Here is a 20,382-nt window from a genome sequence, read left to right as displayed (position 1 = left end):
AATCAAACCTGAGTCCTCATGGATACTAGTCAGGTTTGTTTCCACTGAGCCACAATGGGAACTCCTATAGTCTTTGCTATATAAACATGCATCCTCTTTGCTTTCATTAAAAATACTATTCAAAATAAATGTTTCTAAATTAAGGCAACAAATTAGAAATTTAAGCTATACCTTCCAATTTAATTTTTCTTAAACTGTTCTATATGACCTAACAAAGCATGTGCAGAGGAAAGAAATGAATTTTCAAGGCAGCTAGAGTGGATTCTAATCATAATTCTGACACTTTTACCAAATGTGTACCCTTAAGGAAAATTATTTTAAGCTTCACAGCCTCAATTCCTCAGCTATAAGATGAAATATTAATACCATCTTATAAGACTACTATGGAAACTAAATGAAATTAGGAATTCAAAGTAACTAGCTGTGTTACCTTAGGGAAGTTACTTAACCTTTCTGTGAGTCAATTTCTTCATTTTTAAAATTGAATGATTTTTTTTATACCTGCCTCATAGGATTGTGTGTCAATTAAATAGGTTAATATGCATTCCTCAGAACTGTGCCTAGCACATAGTTATATTAAGTGTTATTTATTATATTATCTAATACCTAATACCATGCCTAACATTGAAAAATCTCCTATAGGTAGTTCTTTTCTACAAATGAGATACTAATAAACATACTCTTAGATGATCAATTTGTCCAAAGGGAATACTGATTATATAAGAAGTTGACAGATAAGAATTTGACTGGAATAAGGGTAAAAAATGAAATCAAGGTCTTAAGTCTCAGAGAATTTATTTTAAGTCACAAATTTGGCTCTTTATTATAGAAAATATAACACAACAATGTGGTCAGAGTAACTGCGGAATTCAGTTCTATAGAATTTAGGAAAAGTCACTGCTGAATATAACCACTCCATAAAATCCCCCATCATTTTAATTCTTTCTTTACCTTCACTTCTCTAGGATCAAGAGAAAATTTAATTCAACAAGAGTTAATTGTTCACCAATAATTTCCCTGACTCACAGATTGTGCTCCTATGGAGCTTATAATCATACTTGGGACAATCACTGGGAAAGCCAGGATAAGAAGAAATCATTGGACTGGGTGTTGAAAAATGGAGTATTTATTTAGAAAAAAAAGTTGGACGTGAATTCAAACTTGTAGAGACAACAGGAACAAAGTAAAGGAGAGAGGGAAAAGGGCCGGGGGATATGGTGGGGACAGCCACGCAGCCTTGACAAAGGGTTAGAACTAAAATAGCCCCAAACCGTCATGGCTGATGAGTTACATTTCTGACTAATACTTCTATCCCATAGGGATGGACCATCCAGTATCTTGAAAAAAGCTAACTGCTCCTCTTCGCAGCCACCGGAGAGATGCTGAACGACTCAGCAAATTAAAAAAAAAAAAAAAAAAAAAAAAAAAAAACAGACCCGTTCATTTCTTTTGAATTTTCAAAGTGCCCTTGAAGGAAGGCATGTGGGATTAAGTACGTTTTTAACCTGCCCTTTTGCAGAGGCATGGGCACTTAGTCTCCCCGTGCTCACTGAGGGAGGTGGAGATAGCGCAGTAAAAGCCGCAGTGTCAGATTAGTCCAGCAGGTAAACGGTTTCCTTTCCCAAGTTACCTGCAAATCCCTGCTTCCCAAAGGATGGCAAACAAGTTCCCCTGAAGCCATACTTTTTAAAACACTCATCTGTGGCTCATCCTGAGAGTTAGAAGGAGACACTCCATAGAGGTCGAGCCCTGCAGGAGCACAGCCTCTGTTTGTTAGAGATAGAGCCACCTCACCTGCTCTCCTGGAGTTGCCCAAGTCCAGGGCTGCTCTATTTAATACAGAAAACCGTATTTATTGATAAAGCCCAGCTTGCCTCTCAGCTGTTATTTTTAAGCTCAGGCCTCCTGGGTTTGACACATGTATACCTACTTTAAGTTCTTTTAACAGAAAACTTGGCACACAAAATATCAGTGGTATCTGTCATGCTGAACTCAGATGTTTCTTCTCTTACTTGTTTTTCATATATCTCTGTCCTTTTCCCCCACTGGTGTCTAAGATTTAATTTTGACATGCAGAGATAGAGGATTGATCACAGACCTCCTGTGTCTGAGTGTTAAATAGAAACACTCAGAAAACCTGCGGCACATTCCCAAAGAGTTGGTATTGGATCTGCTCTCTTAAATGCGGTGAGAAGAGTCCTTTGACCCGTCTGGGTACAAGTGGATCTGGGTCGTCTGTAGTGGGTGCTCTTAGCATCTGAGTCTCTGTATTTAACTTGGGCTGCGGACCTGCTGGGATCCTCAGATATCAGGGAAAATGAAGTAAGTGAGGCAGGAAAATGAACAGTTATTAGGAGATCCAGTACTGACCTTGACGGAAAACAAAGCTCTTCAAATTCTTTCTTTATAAACAGGTCGTTTAATAACCTCTAACATCCTTTCAAATCCTAAAATATTGCTTGTTGTATCTTCTGGTTAAGTCACCCAAGTTTCTGCTTCAAAGATTTTTGTAGGATTTTCTGTGTTTTATGTTGGCAGACTCATGTTCTCTCCTCACATGTAAATGTCCAGTGCATATTAGGGCTTACAAAGTGGGGTTTGCATGCAGATCTTAGAGGTTTTAGTATATTTAAAAATCAGTTTGGGGAAAAGTGACTAGGAAGCAATATCCAGATTATACTGGAAGCAGCAAAAGCTGGGAACTTTTTTGATGCTCTTGGAATTGTGACTTGATTTTGGTAACCAGGACAGTTAACTACTGTTTTTCTAAACTTCAGTGTCACATATCTTGGCCATTTTCATCCTTCCTCAAAGTTTTGACTGTGTGCTTTGTAGGAGAAAATTTCCCCCCACTGTCCTCCTGTGACTTCCCCCTCAAACAGAGGTTTCACAACCAACTCTCTGGAGTCAAAACCCTCTGCTTATCCATGGTCCCAATGCATTAGAAAAATATTAGACCCTGCAAAGAAAATGAAGTCAATATAATGTTTTCCAATATCCTTCTCCCTTTCTCAATTTTAAATTAAAATCAAACACATGATATATAGTGAATCTTAGCTGTTGATTCCGTTGATTGTTACTTTCTCATTCAAAAGTGTTCCATTTTTCAGTTTGCATACCTAAGATCCCTGCCCTATTAATAAGGGTAAGCAATAACTGTAGCCATACATAGGAATGAAAATTATACCTGCTTGTTGATTCCAGGGCACTAGCTCACAGAAGCCTCACAATCAATAGTGTGTGTGTGTATGTGTGTGTGGTTAGATTTATTCAGTCATTATCACTGCTCTGTTCACATTTCATGGTGCTGAGCAAATAGTAAGTGAAGAGTGTAGAGTTTTTTTCACATTACCCTCAATAAATGGGTTTAACCACAATACAAATCTTATAATCCACCTCTTCAATCCCACTGGCAATGGGACAAATCCAGTAGCTTTAGAAATAAGCCTTCAAATATACTTCTACTGACAGACTGGAGTTTGTTTTAAGAAAAGTCAAGGTTCTTCAATCCTTTGCATTTTATTGGAGTTTTCTGTTTCCATGGTTTCCAAGAGTTCACTGAAATTAGGCTTTCAGTGTTTAGAAGTTCATGATAAGGGACTTCAGTAAATTCCTTCTTTCTTACCTAATGATGTACAAGATCAGTATATTGCTGTTCCTGAGTGATTTGGGGAGCTGCTCTTCTCTGAACTTCTCCTGCATGCCTTTTCCCAAGGACCAGGGGTAGATTCAGGTCAGTCTATATGAAGCCAATCTAGGGTCACTTTCCGGCAGCATGAACAAATAAAATTACAATTTGTATTTTTAGTGAAGGACTACCTTCAAAAAGATTAATAGAGAAATCTAAACTTGGGCATCTCTGGCCTTGGCAAGAAGGGTGCCCTGACAAAATAAAATCTAAGAAATGAGTTTTAGAGGCTTCACATTTCTTGCAGAAGAGCAACAAATTTTCCAAGGCAGGAATCCTGGAATAGTTTATGTTGAACCCCAAGGTATGAAGCATTCTTGAGCATCAAGAATATAGGTGGAGGATGGAGTTCCCATTATGGCACAGCAGAAGCGAATCCGACTAGGAACCATGAGGTTGCAGGTTCAATCCCTTGCCTCATTCGTGGGTTAAGGATCTGGCATTGCCGTGAGCTGCGGTGTGGGTCACAGACACGCTCGGATCTGGCATTGCTGTGGCTGTGGCATAGGCTGGCAACTATAGCCCCAATTCGACCCTTAGCCTGGGAACCTCCATGTGCCATGGGTGTGACCCTAAAAAAAGAAAAAGAAAAAAAAAGAATATAAGTGGAGGCGCCCCCTGGTGGCTCAGTGGATTAAGGATCTGGTGTTGTCACTGCTGTGGCTTGAGTTGCTGTGGTGGCACAGGCTTGATCTCTGCCCTGGGAACTTCCACATGCCACAGGCACAACTGAGAACCGATAACAACAGAGTATAGGTAGAGGCTTTATTTGCTATGAAGCAGAGTATGTGATTTCTGATGTTACTGTACAACTGTTACCAGGTTTCCACATGCAGCCCAAATTGTAAGGGACCCTCAAGTGTTTGCTGAGAGTCCAGTCACCACATAACATACACAATAAGTACATATCAGTAAGTTCTCTGAACCCAGATGTACTGTCCTCACCATCTTGGGCTCAAACCCAGGACCTCCAGCAGTCACCCCTCATGAAGTTTTTAATTAATTTTTGTTACCTAATGAAGTAAGAAGCAGAGATAGAAAAAAAAAAAAAAAATCAGAGCCAGAAAAATACCAAAAAAGAGGGACTATGAGAATATGTCTGGATTACCAAGATCTAATCCAGATGACATGGAAGCATTTTTTAGGAAAGGGTACACAGCTCCAAAGCAAGTATACATGAGCTGTGCCACATTTCAAGGGTCTAGTTAGCCCCTTAGATTATACTCAAAACAAATTGGATGCAGTTCAGGGTATGGGAGTCCCATACTCAGAGGTAAAGAAGCCACATTGAGTTTGCCAATGGCAAAGGTTCAGAAGGGTTCTCAAGGGAGGCTGGAGGGGAGAGAGCAGTGTAGCTGCCTACACTGGAGGTCACGAAGCCCGTGCTCCCCAGAGAGAGGTCTGTGGCAGTACAGGAGTCCTGGCCCAGCAGTAGCACCACTGCCCCACTGGCAAAATATGGCAGCAGACAGATCCAAGCCTCCTTAGCATCAGGTCTGAGCGATTGCTTGTCAGGCAGATGTGTTTGTAAACTAATGACTTTCACAGTGTGATGAGATTGAAAATGAAGCCTAATTGCTTCCACTGATTTAACCCTTGGAATGCTTCCAGGCATGCCGATAGCCATGTGTCTTTAATCATGTAAATGAATCACCTTCAGGCATATAACAGAAAACTGTGGCTTATAGGAAGTCTGGGAAGCATTGCTGTTCTGTTATTAGGTTTGCAGTTCTAGGGCTGTCATCTCTTCAAATAAGGACACAGAGAGGTTGGCCATGGTGCCCTTAAACTAGTGTTTGTTAGTAGCAACTGACACAGGCAATTACATGGTTCTATAATTCAGAAAAAAAGTGAATTAATATTTATGTGATTTTTTTTAAGTGGCTTTAAAAAAAAAAAAAAAAAAAAAAAAAACTCTTAATGGCAGTGGAGTGAGAGTTGCAAGTCACCTTGATCCTTCGAAGGCTACCAGGAACTTCAGTCTGGCTTTGAAAGAAAGTCAGAATTGGAAAATGGTCTAATAATCAGGCTGGTCTGATTAATAGTGACAATTAGTATTGGACTATAGTGCATAACCAACTGATTATGAATCATTTGAGCACTTTAGGTAAATTTTCAATACAGGCAATTAAATTGAAAAGACTCATGATGCCTACATAATGACTTCATTAAATTAATTCAGTTCTGAGGTTGGAGAAAATTTTCTTTTGTGGCAAGGAACCAGCAGAATTTAATTTCCATTCACTTTTGTTTAAAGGAAAACTGGAGAAAACACTTAAAAGATATAAACACATATACACACATCACATTGAAAACAGCTTATTCTTTTCTGAAAATGAACTGTATTACTGTGGAAGAAAGAACTGAAGGTCAGAGCATGGGTTGTACTTGCCTCGCTTCTTTGGATGAAGTAAATCTTGCCCTCAGTTATCTTGTGTATTCTGCTAAGTGCATGCATTGTTAAGGTTAAAAGAAATTTATTGTGGCGTGATCTGTAAGGGACAGATACTTCAAAGAGATAAATACTCAGTTCTAGTTACATAAACAATTGACCCAAATCATTTGCTTCATGATAAAAGACAAAGCTGGAGCCAAGTCCAAATACTGCCGTATCAATGCACTCAGGGGAACAAAGATTCCTTGAGGTGAAATGGAGTCATTCAATCAAAGCAGTGATAGTTCTGTAGAATTAGACAAGGGAAATAGAAGGACAAGAGACTCTCTAGGGCTAAGAGTGAGCTGAAATATTCCATAATAAAGGCAGTTTCTATTGTGGATTTTGATTCAGGAAGTCACTTTACTTCCAAGACTCATGTACACCCGACAGGTACGCAGTTGTGCACTTGCATTTAAGTTGTACAAACACTCCATAAGCTGGGTCTTATGTTTATTGATAGTAACAAATACTGATTTAGCAGTTCACAGTTTACAAAATTCCATGGGTGACCTCTTTTAATTTCTTTCATTTCTCTTACAATTTTTAAAGATAAGAAAGGAAGACACAAAAAATATAAATATTATATTTTGCTCAAAATCCCAGGACTTGAGCAAAAACCAGGTGTTCTGACTTTAGGTCCTTGTCCTACATACTATCCCCTGTCCTTCCTATTAAGCCCCTTTGTCTTCTTTGTTAATAATCTTTTTCAAAACCAATTCTTACATTCACCGCATTCCTTGCTAGGTCCCTCACAGCGAAAACCACTTTAAATTCTAGCTGTGGATGATGATGTCTCTTCCTTTTAGTTTACAGTTCATTTCCAGTCAGACACTATTCCCTTTGAAGGCAAAGACTGCAGTTTCTAGCACAAAACTAAGCCTCCACAGCAGGGAGAGTAAAGCTGAGCAGTCCTCAGAGGGGTGAACACCGTTACTCCATATCATTTCTCCTGCAATGCAGGACGACCCACCCATGGCCATGGTGGCAAGAAAGCCCTTTGAGCTGCTGACACTGCCAGGTTGACCCAGCACATTTGTCAGCCAAAGCAGCTTGCCTCTGAGCTGAAGCCTCACTTGACACTACAGAATCGCACATTTTTCATGACTTTCAGAATCACACTCACTTAGATTAAATCAAAATGTTAAATCCAGAAATGCTAAAAATTACTGTAAGAATGAAAGACGTGTTGACCTTTATCTACTTAACTTCCTGTAATGGGCTCACCAAACTCACTGCTACCTGGCGAGCATTCCTTGGTAGCACTTCCTCTAGGGACCCTCCACTCTGATGCTGGCGACCCTCAGATGACCTCTCTGACTCTGACGTGACACAGACTGGTAGGCATTGCTGCTGTCACTGATTAGCATGGATTCTGTCAGCTTCATCCCTACCTGTCTCCCTCCATTTATTTCACTCCAGGTAGGAAATATGGCTTAGCACTAGCTAAAAAAAAAAAAAAAAAAAAGAATGGATGAATCATAAATAGTTCTAAAAATTAGTTTTCTGTGTTACTGTGCATTTAGAGAAGGAATAGGCAAATCCAAAAGGCTATCTTAAGGTGAAAAGAACATTTTGTTTTATTCCAGCACTTCCCAAAGTGCTTTCATTCTGCAGTGTCGTTTTCACAGCATCCTTTTTGACATTTGGCCCCATTTGCTGCTAGGAACTCACATTGTCTTTATGTTCCTAAATTGTCACTGCATCTTTGTTTTGTTTAATTTGCTATTGTCTCTTGAGGACACAAGAGTTCATTTTGAATGTTATTTCAGTTTAATAAAAATAATAGCTATTTATCTGGTGAGTCCAAACTTGCCAAGCACAACAATGACTTTAGTCAGGTTCCTTAGCCTTTCAAGTCAGTCACTATGCTTTTCATTAAAAATTCACAGGATTTTTAGTAAGGCAACCCTTTCTAATTGGATATATTATTGCTTTCTGCCTAGGAATTCTAAAATAGAAAACTTGAAGGTGATCCTATGTTTTTTTATTCCCTTTTGTCCTCTATATGTAAGCTGTCTGAAGATCTAGACACTTTCAAATATTTCAATGGATTCATCCTTTCTTTTGTTTTGTTTTCCGCTTTTCCTTATTATTTTTGCCCTTCAGTACATAGTACTTCAAAATATTTTTGAACACAAGTCACTTGCTTTCAAAGCATTGTACACTATGTGTAAAAACTTGCTAGCTTCTTGTATCAAGCCAGAATTCTCTCTCTGGCTTTCCAATTCCCTTATAATAGAACAGCATCTCCACTCAGTTTCCCCCCATGACTCTCCAGCATGTAGTCTCCAATTTAGTAATTATATCCCTCTTTTAATTCCTCTTACAGACTGCACACATTCCCAACTCTTGGCCTTCACCAAGATTTTCCCTGACCTATATATTTTCCCCCTTTGTCTCTGCATCATTTTCTCCTCACTACACTGTAAGCTCATAAGCTCTTTGTGTGTCTTGATCACCACTATATCCCAGCATATAAGAACATAGGAAATTTCCTGACACATGATCAGCTCTCATTCAATATTTGTAGATTTACTGACTGTGCCTCAAGTCCCACTTCAAAGCTAATTTTTTGGGGGCCATGCCTGCAGCATGTGGAAGTTCCCAAACCCAAGCCTCTGCAGTGACAGGGCCAGATCCTTAACCCACTGCTCCACAAGAGAACTCCCAAAGCTAATTTCTTTTTTAACCTGTGCTATTTTCTTTGAATTCTTATTTTACCCACACTTATCTTGGTTTTCATCAGCCAATTATAAGTTCCTTGAAGATGGAATCTGTGATTTACATCACTTTACACCTCCCAGACTGTCTTTATAATGTGAAGAGTACCATGCTTTGAGGAAAGGTCCACAGTATGACATAAGCATAATTCATCAAATTCACTGATTACCTACTATTTGCCAGGCACTGTTCTAAGATCTGAGATAATGGCCTAGAAGAATTGGGTCCTATATCCTCACTACCACTAGCTACCTAGAAAATATCTGGTGCTACGCCTAAATTCTCTGAGTTTCGAACACCTCCTCTTGGATCTAAGAGGTTAAACTAGGTTAGTACTAATTTATCTGCCAATCATAGCAGTGAATTTTAAATATTTATAGATTGATAAGTGGTATTCAATACATACTCGCTGATTAGCTAATGTAGTCTTTACCCTTCCAAATTTATGACTGTCTATTTTAAGTTTCTTTTATTTGTTCAAAAAATTGGTGTTCCCTTGTGGCACAGTGGGTTAAGTATGCAGTATTGTCACTGCAGTGGCTTGGATTGCTGTCATGGCATGGGTTCAATCCCTAGCCTGGGACTTCCACCTGTCATGGACGTGGCCAAAAAAAATGTGTTGTTGGATACACCTATGCAGTAAGGAGTATAAGCAGTGGGCCAGAAATAAGCATGTGCTAAAAATGCTGGAGGTACAACAATGAGCATAATCCCTGCATCCTGAGACATCCTGCCTCTCATACCATGAGGCACTGGGCAACCCAGTGACCAAAATGGCTGTTGTTTCTTTGCTAGAAGAGTAAAATTTTGTTAAATACTTCACCACTCCAACACCAGTTAGCTAGTATTAGCATCCTTTTTCTTAGTAGTATAAGTATTTACTTTAGAAGAAATTTAAACAAATAAATGATTACATAAAATGTTTCCTAGACATGAACTTATTTGGGGGCTTCTCTAGATCCATGGTTTTAAGCTGTTGCCTCAAAGACTGCTGTTTTGGTAGAGGTTAAGGGAATCTGTGAGCCCTTCCCTGTTTTTAACTAGGGCAGCAGTTTCATATATTGAGAATATGCTGCTAATCGTTTTGATAACCATTGTTCTAGATAATTAATTGGAATTAAAATTAAAATAATGAATAGGATATTATACACATAATCATTTAATTTGATTGGTAATCCATGTTCAGCATGTGTTTTAATGATATCTATGAAATGAAACACTCATTATCCTTGGATAGGCTAAGGGGTTGTGGTATAGAAACTTGCCTAAATCCTTCAAGGAATCTAGTAGTACAGCATTTTGATGTATTCTTCTTGTTGAATCTGCACTTCCAGAGAGCTCCTGATGCTGTAGAGTTCTTTATCACGACAGTGTCTTTATCATAGCACGTATTAATAATTTACAGTTAAAGAGAATGTCTTTGGGGTTTTTATTTTGACATCTTCAGTTCTTCTGCATTGGGCTTTTCCAAGCAAAGTGACCTTGAACACACTCTAGATTTTGTAATAGTTGAAAAGAGGACTAAGTGTATACCACAGAAATAAAATTCATTGATGATACAAGAGACGGTCAAAAGTAACTTTAGTATAAGGTTCAACTTAGTACCTGAAATCACTTATATAAGTGGTTCAATATCATACCGTAATTAGGACTAAAAAAATAAAATAAAATTTTCCCTTTTTTGTTCATGAAGCAAAACAGTTAAGAATAGAGCAGATAAATAAACATAGTCTGGCCTATGTGCACTAAAAGAAATCCAATGAGAGCTCCTAATGCTGAAATGGTTCATTTAGAAGCCAAATGTGAAATGAGCATAAAGGCATTCAACAAGATACACTCACAAGTAAGAAGATTTTCATAAGAAAAATCTTGGGCCATTGTACATTTATTCGTAAGATATCTCACAACTCAGTTCACCAGTATGTGGGAGGAATGACCTCCCTTTGGACTGTCCCAGACTTGATTCACTTCTTGAAAAGGATGGCCTTGATCTAGCTTGAATTCTGGTTTGCAAAGGAGGCTTGAATGACCTTTAGATATTTTCCTCCTCAAGACCTTAAAAAGTAGTTTAGCCAGACTCGTTTCACAGGCCTTAAAAACATTTCTTTGTCCTGAGATTTTAGCTAGAACATAGTGACCTAGACATTTTCCACAGATTTTTTTTTTTTTAACTATCTTCATGTTGGGTCCTGCCTTAAACTGTCCTTTGTGAAGGATTCCAGAAAGCTTATTACCTTGCTCTGACTCTGATATGCTCACAGATCCCTTTCGCTGTTGTCTATAAGCCACGTTTTATTAGCAAATGAGCTTCAAAGCGCTGAAAAACTCATCTCCAGCTAATGCGTTTTATTGACAAGTTTAGAAGATTTATTTAAAGTAGGATACTTTGTATACTTTCAAAATGAGGTATAAGATGATCACATTTTTTAAATATTCCCTTTGAATTAGCAAAATAAAATCAAAGCCACTAATCTGAGACGCCTTTTTGCCTTTTGGGAGTCATTGAGCCTCTGTGGTAAATAAACGATGACTATCAGCCTCTTCCTTAAGAGGCCATTCAGATTAGGAAACAGTAACATTTATTCAAGATCTCCTTTTTCTTGCAGTCACAATATTCTTCTCTATGAGGATGGGCATGCCGTGGTGGCAGATTTTGGAGGTGAGATTTCCTTGAATAATCCCCAAATAACATCAGTATCTTCATTCCTCATTGGTGCTGTTATTATATGATGAATCTGAAAATGGATTTCACGCTTACAGCTCTACTTCTCTAAATAGTTCTAATTTCAATGTGTAGCATTTTTTTTCAGTTCTTCCTCTTTCACATCCTCAGCTAAAAGAAAGGAAGACATATCATATGATATCATTTATATGTAGAATGTAAAATATGGCACAAATGAATCTATCTACAGAACAGAAACAAACTCATGGACAAAGAGAACAGGCTTGTGGTTGCCAAGCGGGAGGGGGAAGGAGTGGTATGGACTGAGAGTTTGGGGTTAGTAGTTGCAAACTATTGCATTTGGTATATATAAGCAATGAGGTCCTGCTGTATATAACACAGGGAACTATATCCAATTGCTTGTGATGGAACACATGGAAAATATTATGAGAAAAAGAATGTATATATATATATATATATATGTATAACTGGATCACTTTGCTGTGCTGTACAGCTGAAATTGACAGAACATTGTAAATCAACTATAATAATATTTTTTATTTTTGTCTTTTTAGGGCGCGTATGTGGCATATGCAGGTTCTAGGCTAAGGGGTCGAATCTGAGCTGTAGCTGCCGGCTTACACCATAACCACAGTAACACTGGATCTGAGCTGCATCTGCAACCTGCAACCTGCACCACAGCTCACAGCAACACCAGATCCTTAATCCACTGAGCGAGGCCAGGGATTGAGCCCGTGTCCTCATGGATACTAGTCGGGTTTGTTAACCACTGAGCCACGACAGGAACTCCTATGATAAAAATTTTTTAAAAATAGAAATATAAACAGAAAAGAAAAATTAAAATAAGAAAGAATTCTATAGGAGAGGTTTCTTTGGGTTTCAAAATGTTAGCTATAATCTTTTACCTTGGTTTTAAAATACTTCCTTTAAAATGAATTTGTTTTCTGTTTTCCTCAGAATCAAGATTTCTGCAGTCTCTGGATGAAGACAACATGACAAAACAACCTGGGGTATGCTGCTGCTCCTGTTCTCTATAATTATAAAACAATTAAAATGTATAAACCCAGCATGAGAGGAAGATAGATAAAAGCAGCTTTAACTGGAATAAATGTCATTGTCCCAAGGGCGGGGTGGATTTTTATGTTTTTATTTTCAGTAAGCCCCCCAAGGAATGATTCCAAGGCTCTGTTAGAGAAACAGATTCAATGTATATTCAGAAATGTTACAGAAAAATAAAACAGGATTTCTTTCAAATATAATTGAAAAAGACATGGTGGGCATAGATAATTGGCTCTGATGTTTAGATCTCCTTATTAAGTAATAGAGGTAACATTTATTAGGTATCCATAAAATCCAGAGTTTACCCACATCTATTAACAATTCGTAACTTTCCACTTTAACACCAAGCATTAATGTTTAAGAAAAATATAAATTATATCATCTGAAGCAAACAAAAACATACTCAAAATGTCTGTAACTAGATTCATTATCTGCCTTCTCCTGCCCCCTCCCCACAAAAAGTTACCCTTCTCTTTCTGGACTAGCTGTGTTCTTTAATTACCCAAGCTTGGACTACTTTCCTGTTCCTTCCTTTTCTTGCTTCTGCTTACACATTACTCAGTCACTTTCTTTGTTTGTTTCTATGTCTTCTCCTTTTCAAAGTTCTTCCCAAACTCATTTACCATTGCCTCAGCTCAGATCCTCTTCATCTCTTTTCTGGACCATTGCTCCAGGCTTCTAGCTTTAATCCTCTCTTCCAGTTCATTCTTTGCAACCTCAGCCAAGTGTTGGCTTCTGACAATTCATGTCTTCCTGTAAACCATCAGTGATGCTTGAAGTGTTATACCCCACTCCCAAATCTAACCCCAGAGCCCTTCTTCTCCCATTAAACATTCTCTGTGCCCCCACTTACAAGCCATCTGACTATTCCCCAGACACTTGCACAGCCCTGTGACTCAACCAGTGTCACATTCTCTGCCTTTCACCACATCCCTCCTGGAGGAAGTCTATTTATCTTTCATGGCCCAGGAAATTGTATCCATTTTAAGTGCCTTCCATAAACTTCCTCTCCCACCTCCTCCGCATATACTTTTCTCCGTGCTTTTGTAGCACTTTGTTTGCACCACTAGGTGGTACGCTTATTCATTCAACAAACATTTATCAAGGACGTACTGTGTATTGAGCATTGTACAGAGAGCCAGGACCTCAAAATACTGATAAAAGCTTAGTCCTTGATCTCAAGTAACTCATTTCCTAGTGGGAAAATCATGATAATAAGCACATAAGACTTAATGTTAGTCATAGTGATGTGACAAAGTATCATAGGAAATCAGGTGGAATGAATAGGAATAAATCAAATTTAGCCTGAGTGAACAACAGTATGAGAAAAGGCACAGGGGAGGATGAGAAACACCAGCCTTCCTGGGGAACTTCAAATAGCTTGGCCTTGTTGGCACACACATGTGAGGAAAAGAAAGCAAGAGACCAAGTTAGAGAGAAAGGTAGGAGCCACATCGTGGACCAAGTTGTATTATAAGTAGGATTAAGCATGTTGGTTTCCCCAATTAGATTTCACTCATTTGTCCAACAGATATTTATGTAACCCCTGTTAGATGCCAGACATTCTTCTAGGAACTGGGGGTATTGCAGCAAACAAAATAAAGTTTTTGTGTTTATGGAGCTAATATTCCAATAGAAGAAGGTAAACACTGAACCTATTAACAAATATATACCAGGTGGTGATAAGTGCTATGAAGGAAAAACAAAGCAGAGTATATGAAGAGAGAGTGATAGGGGAGCCATTTAGATGAGCGAAAGGGAAAAATAACACTTGATAGGAGACCTATGTGAGAGGCAGCCGAGAGAGGAGAAGAGCAGTGTAGAAGGGGGAACAGTAAGTGAAAAGGCTCTGAGGAAGCAGAGTCCTTTATGTGTTCAAGGCCAGAGTGACTGGAGTGGAATAAGCAAGGAGGAGAATGGTAGGATATGAGGGAGGTGGGAAGAGTGAGTCCTTTTTGACAGCACACAGATCCCACCTAGTACTGTAACACAGAGGTAGCTAACTGGATTTCAATCATGGCTGCACATTGATGTCACTATGGAAACTTTGTAAGAGCAACCTACCTGAATCCAATACCCGGAAATTCTGATCTCATTGGCCTGGAGTTGATCTTAGGTACATGTATCATTTTTAAGTTCCCCCAGGTGTTTCTAAAATACAGCCAGTTGAGGCTCTCTGACTGAATAACCTTTTGTTGAGTGGAATCGAATTGTTTCACCAATAGGAAGTAACATTCATTTATACTAGCAGAGTCTTTAAGCACACCTCTACTCTAGATTTATTTTGAAGGCCATTTTGTTTCTTACTAGTTATGTGGCCTTATGTAAGTTTTCTAATTACTCAGTTACCCCCCTGGGGGGGAAAAATGAGCATACGGTATGCCTACTCCCACTTAGGTGATGTCGTGACACAACACATAATCTGCTGTAGAAATGGAGGCTATTTGGTATGTGAAAGCTCATGTGGAAGAATTGCATATAAGCACCATAATCGGAATAAAGATATTCTTGGAAAGCCGCAATTATGTATGACTTCAAAATAATGTAGACACTTCAAAAGAATTATCAGCAGGCAGCACTAAACACAGAATTTCACTAAGTAATAAAAGAATACTGATTTTCTTCAGTGGGAATACAAAAAAAGAAGGTATTTGGCAAAGTTAATTGATGCGATTATGAAGCCATGAGTTTTAGAGCTGGAAGGGCCTGCCCCTCTCTTTTGCCCTTGAGGAGTCTACAGTCCAGGACTTCCCCAGAACTTCCCAAATAGTCTGTGGTGGAGACAGAATTTTCATCTCCTAACTTGACCACAAATAAACCAAATGTGTGCATTTGGATCCAGAATGAAAACTGATATTTATGAAAAATATATAATTGCAAGTTAAAAGAATGTAAATAATGCCATCAAAGTGAGGCTAGAACTTTTACAGAGAAACTTGATGTGTTTTATGGGCTTGCTTCCAGGAATATTTCACAAACAACATTCAGAAATAACATGACTGGGCAAAGGCAATATGACAGACCTGAGCCTGCCCTTGAGAAATCTGCTTCATAGGAATACTCTGGGCACTCCCCTAAGGCCCTTTCTCTCCTCAGTCATGAGGGCACTATTTATGGGTCTAATTTTGTGACTTTCTAAAATTACAACCTGAAGATCTAAAGAGAGGAAGCTTCATCCCACAAGGCATGATTGAACCCCAGGGAGGCATAGCCTTCTTGGATGAATCCATGGATGGCTACTCAGAAGCTTGTAAGGCTTCCAAGGGGAGAGATGCTCAGAGATAAACTAAAAATGCTGCTGCTGGCATCATCATTTTATAAGAGGCAGGATTATATGGTGACTAATATTGATGCAATGTTTTTGGAAGAATCATGGATTTCATGATCTTCCAATGATTTTTTTTAAAATTCCCTTTGCAAAGCTAAACAGCAGCAGTAAACACATTTGTGTATAAACACGCCAGCTTATTGCACACACTGACAACAGGATTGACGTGATTTTACATTTATATTTTTGAGAATATTGAAAGGACAGTAAACACATCCTCAAGAAGAGCACTGTTCTACAGTAAAAGGACCAGAACCTTAGTAAATGACTTGTGTGATGTTTCTTGACCTGCAGAACCTCCGCTGGATGGCTCCTGAGGTGTTCACACAGTGCACACGGTACACCATCAAAGCGGACGTCTTCAGCTATGCTCTGTGCCTGTGGGAACTTCTCACTGGCGAAATTCCATTTGCTCATCTCAAGCCAGGTAAGACATGCTACCACTGAAGTTGCTCTGCTTTCCAGAGTTCTGTGCATCTTCACAAATTCAAGAAACATCTTTTCCCCAAAATGCCTATTCTTAGTGGATTGGCAAGGTGAGAGGTAAAAAACAGTCTCAAATTGTTTAAAGGTTTGTGCCCAATCCAGAAAACTTAATGACCTAACTATGTGATTTTAGTCACAGGCACACAGAGTGTAGTTATATTTTATTATTAAAGTTTATGTCTTTGATTTATCTGTTGTTAATAAAACAAGCAGATGAATCTAGTCATGTGGAATATGGGTGCAGATAATGTGGCAATGAAATATTTTTTTGAGATTATGCTTCAGAAGTGCCCTTTTAGTGTGCATATGCAGGTGAGATGAAAGCAACACATAAAAAATAAGCTATTAAGATTGCTTTGTGCTTATCTCTCATTATAGAAAGGAGAATTTCTTTTCCTAATGTTGTATTACGTAGTAGATACATTCCAAAAATGGAGCTCTGTAAGTGAGCCTATAATATTATTGTTGAAATTTGTTGATAACATACATATACTCTGTGTACATGTATAAGGTGGAAGCAGAAAATCTAATCATGGGGAAAAAGTACAGATATTTGAGATTTAAGGTGAATTTTATTTGCATCTCTCTCTCCATTTTACTTGGGTTGCTCTTGTGTCTTGTCACATTGTTTACTTACTTGTATCCACCATGAGATTGAAATCTCCATAAAGGACTTTGCTTCCCTGGAACCTAGCATGCTTGAAAAGTAGTTTTCAAATTAAATCATAAATTTTAAATGAATTATATTGTAAGCTCCTTTAAGTGGCCACCCTAACACAATATACCACTAGAGAAAAAGTCTTTTGATAGGGATGTAAGGAAAGACAAATCTTACAAATATGGATACTCATAAGTTGAGTCTTACCAGGATCGGAGTATTTATTAGTACTCATGTGCAGAGCAAAATCATACCTCATACTCTCTTTTCAAGGTATTTCCCCCATAAAACCATATGGTCTTTAATTACACTCTACATAGTATCTAAGAAAGTGCTTTTCACAAATTATATGCACTGTGCTTAATCACCCTAACCATTCTCCATATGCTTTCATAGTTTTAAATATTGAGATTTGGCCCTTATTATAGTGTGAATGCAAGGAGTCTGTTTTGAACATTGCTATTTGTAATGTCTTCTTCTGATCTGCTGCTGCTTGCTACCTCTTAGAATTTGCTTTCTGGTAAGACTGATGAGCATATTAAAAAATCCACTAAAATTCTAGGCATATTGTGGAATTTTCATAAAGATTTGTCTGTTCCTCTCATCCCCTGTGTTAATCCATTCACCTGTTCCTGTGTATTTTACATCCTAAGTACATCTTGTATTTACCCACTGCTTATCATCATCTACCACCATCCTGGCTAAGCCACTATCTTTACAGTTTAAACTATTGCAATTGTCATTTTTTAAAATTAGGTTTGTTATAGAACTTATATAATAAAATTTACTATTTTAGGATAATAATTCAATGAATTTTAACAAATATATACATTTGTATAATAACAACTATAATCATGATATAGAACATTTCCATCACTTCAAAAAGTTTCCCAGTGACTCTTTGGACTCAATTCACTTTTCTCACCTCCAACCTCTAGTAACCACTGATCTGATTTACGTTTTTATAGGTTTGCCTTTTCTAGAAAGTCATATAAAAGGAGTCATGTTACTGCATTTATCAGTAATGTATTATTTTTCATTCCTATGTAATATTCCATTGTATTGATATACCTCAATTTATTTATCCATTCACAAGTTGATGATCATTTGAATTATTCTCATTCAGGGACTCATGAATAAAATTGACAGAACAATTCAGGTCTTTATGTGGATGTTTTCCTTATTCTTGGATGAATATATAAGTAATTACTAGATCATGTGGTAAGAGTTTTTCCATGGTATCTGTACTATTCCGACTTCCTATCAGTAGTGTATGAGAATTTTAGGTGATCCACATCCTTGTTGGCACTTTTTTATTGTCTATTTATTTATTTATTTACTTTAAGGCCACACGCATGGCATATGGAAGTTCCCAGGCTAGGGGTCAATCAGAGCTGTAGCTGCTGACCTATGCCACGGCCACAGCAATGCAGGATCCAAGCCGTGTCTTCGACCTACACCATAGCTCACAGCAACACCAAAACTTAACCCACTGAGCAGAGCCAGGGATCAAACCTGCATCTTCATGAATCCTAGTCAGATTCTTTACTGCTGAGCCACAACCTCAGCAGGAACTCCTTTTATTGTCTATTTAAAATAAAATATTAGCCATTTGAGTAGGTATATGATGGTAAATAATTGTGATATCATTTAATATTGATATAATAAGTATTAATATTGATAATCTTTGTATGTTTATTTGCTGCTTATATCTCTTTCTTTGGTGAAGTATTTCTTCATATTATCATGTATACTTACTAGTGTTCTTAGATTCTAGGTAGAATCTTTCATCTGCTATGTGTTCTACAAGTATTTTTCTCTAGTCTGTGGTTTTCCTTTTTATATTCTTACCAATGCCTTTAAAAGAGTAAAAGTTTTAAATCTCAGTGAAGTTTGTCTTATCAAGCTTGTAAATATTTTGTGTATACTATCTAAAATATTTGTACCTCACTCAAGAACACAAAGATTTTCTCCCATGCTTTCTTATTGAAATTTTATAGGTTTAGATTTTATATTTATAAGACTATTTAAGTTATTTTTAATGGTACAAGATGAGGGTTGAGTTTGTTATTCTTTTATTAATTTATTTATTTTTTAATATGGATGCCCAATTTTTTTCAGTATGATTTGTCAAAAAAAAAAAAAAACAAAACTTGCCTTTATCCATTAAGTTATTTTGGTACTGTTTTCAAAAATTGACCATAGGAGTTCCCGTTGTAGCGCAGTGGTTAACAAATCTGACTAGGAACCATGAGGTTGCGGGTTCAATCCCTGGCCTTGCTCAGTGGGTTAAAGATCTGGCGTTGCCGTGAGCTGTGGTGTAGGCTGCAGACAAGGCTCAGATCCCACGTTGCTGTGGCTCTGGCGTAGGCCGGTGGCTACAGCTCCAATTAGACCCCTAGCCTGGGAATCTCCTCCATATGCTGCAGAAGCGGCCTAGAAAAGGCAAAAAGACAAAAATAAATAAATAAATAATTGACCATAAATGTGTGGACTCTATTTGGTTCCATTGATATAAGTCTATCCTATGTCAATACAACACTATATTTATAAATTTTAATAAGTTCTGAAATCACATAATACGATTCCTCCAACTTTGCTCTTTTTGTCAAAATTACTCTGGCTCTATTGGGTTTTTTGCTTTTCCATATAAATTTTAGAACCAGATTATCTATTTCTACCAAAAAAAAAAAATCCTGCTGGAATTTTGATTGACTTGCATTGAATCTCTAGACCAATTGGGAAGAATTGACAACTTATACAAATTGAATCTTCCAGTTGATGAACATAGTATATCTCTCCCTTCATTTAGGTCTTCCATTTATGTCATCAGTGTGTTTGTATTTTTCATTATAGAAACCTTACATATACCTTCTTAGAATTATTTCTATGTATTTTATGTTTCTTGATGCTAGTGTTAATGTTATTTTTTAAATTTCAATTTCAAATGGTTCTTTGCTAGTACAGAGATATAATTAATTTTTAAATAACAACCTAGTACCCTGTGCTAAATTAACTTTTCAGTTCAAGTAGCTTTCTTGTACAATCTTTGGGATTTTTCACTTAGATCATTACACTATCTGTGAATAAAGAAAATTATATTTCTTTCAAATATATTTGTCTTTTATATCTTCTTGATTTCTCACACAGGCAAGAACCTCTAGTACCATACTGAATGTAAGTGGTAAGGTATATACCTCTATCTATATCTAAAGTCTTATCAACTGTCACTATGGTTTGAACTACAGTCTTTATAGCTTTAACTACTGCAAGATCTCTTTGACCATTCTCCCTTTATTCGTCTCTTCCTCTCCAATTCCTA

The 20,382-nt window shown here is 37.6% G+C and overlaps 1 protein-coding gene across 7 annotated transcripts in view; it reads left to right on the top strand.

Moving 5' to 3' along the window:
- Positions 1 to 20,382, top strand: part of LOC102164667 (serine/threonine-protein kinase TNNI3K) — a 279,425-nt gene that overhangs the window by 162,586 nt on the left and 96,457 nt on the right. For all 7 annotated transcript variants that reach the window (XM_021096471.1, XM_021096470.1, XM_021096473.1 and 4 more), the window contains 3 exons: positions 11,453 to 11,505; positions 12,487 to 12,539; positions 16,211 to 16,343. In XM_021096471.1, the coding sequence (XP_020952130.1) occupies positions 11,453 to 11,505; positions 12,487 to 12,539; positions 16,211 to 16,343 (239 nt within the window). The remainder of the gene's footprint in view (positions 1 to 11,452; positions 11,506 to 12,486; positions 12,540 to 16,210; positions 16,344 to 20,382) is intronic.

The sequence above is a fragment of the Sus scrofa genome, chromosome 6 (assembly GCF_000003025.6).
Source record: "Sus scrofa isolate TJ Tabasco breed Duroc chromosome 6, Sscrofa11.1, whole genome shotgun sequence".
Lineage (NCBI taxonomy): Eukaryota > Metazoa > Chordata > Mammalia > Artiodactyla > Suidae > Sus > Sus scrofa.
The sequence above is the reverse complement of the archived record's forward strand: the minus strand, read 5'-3'. Positions and strand labels throughout refer to the sequence as shown.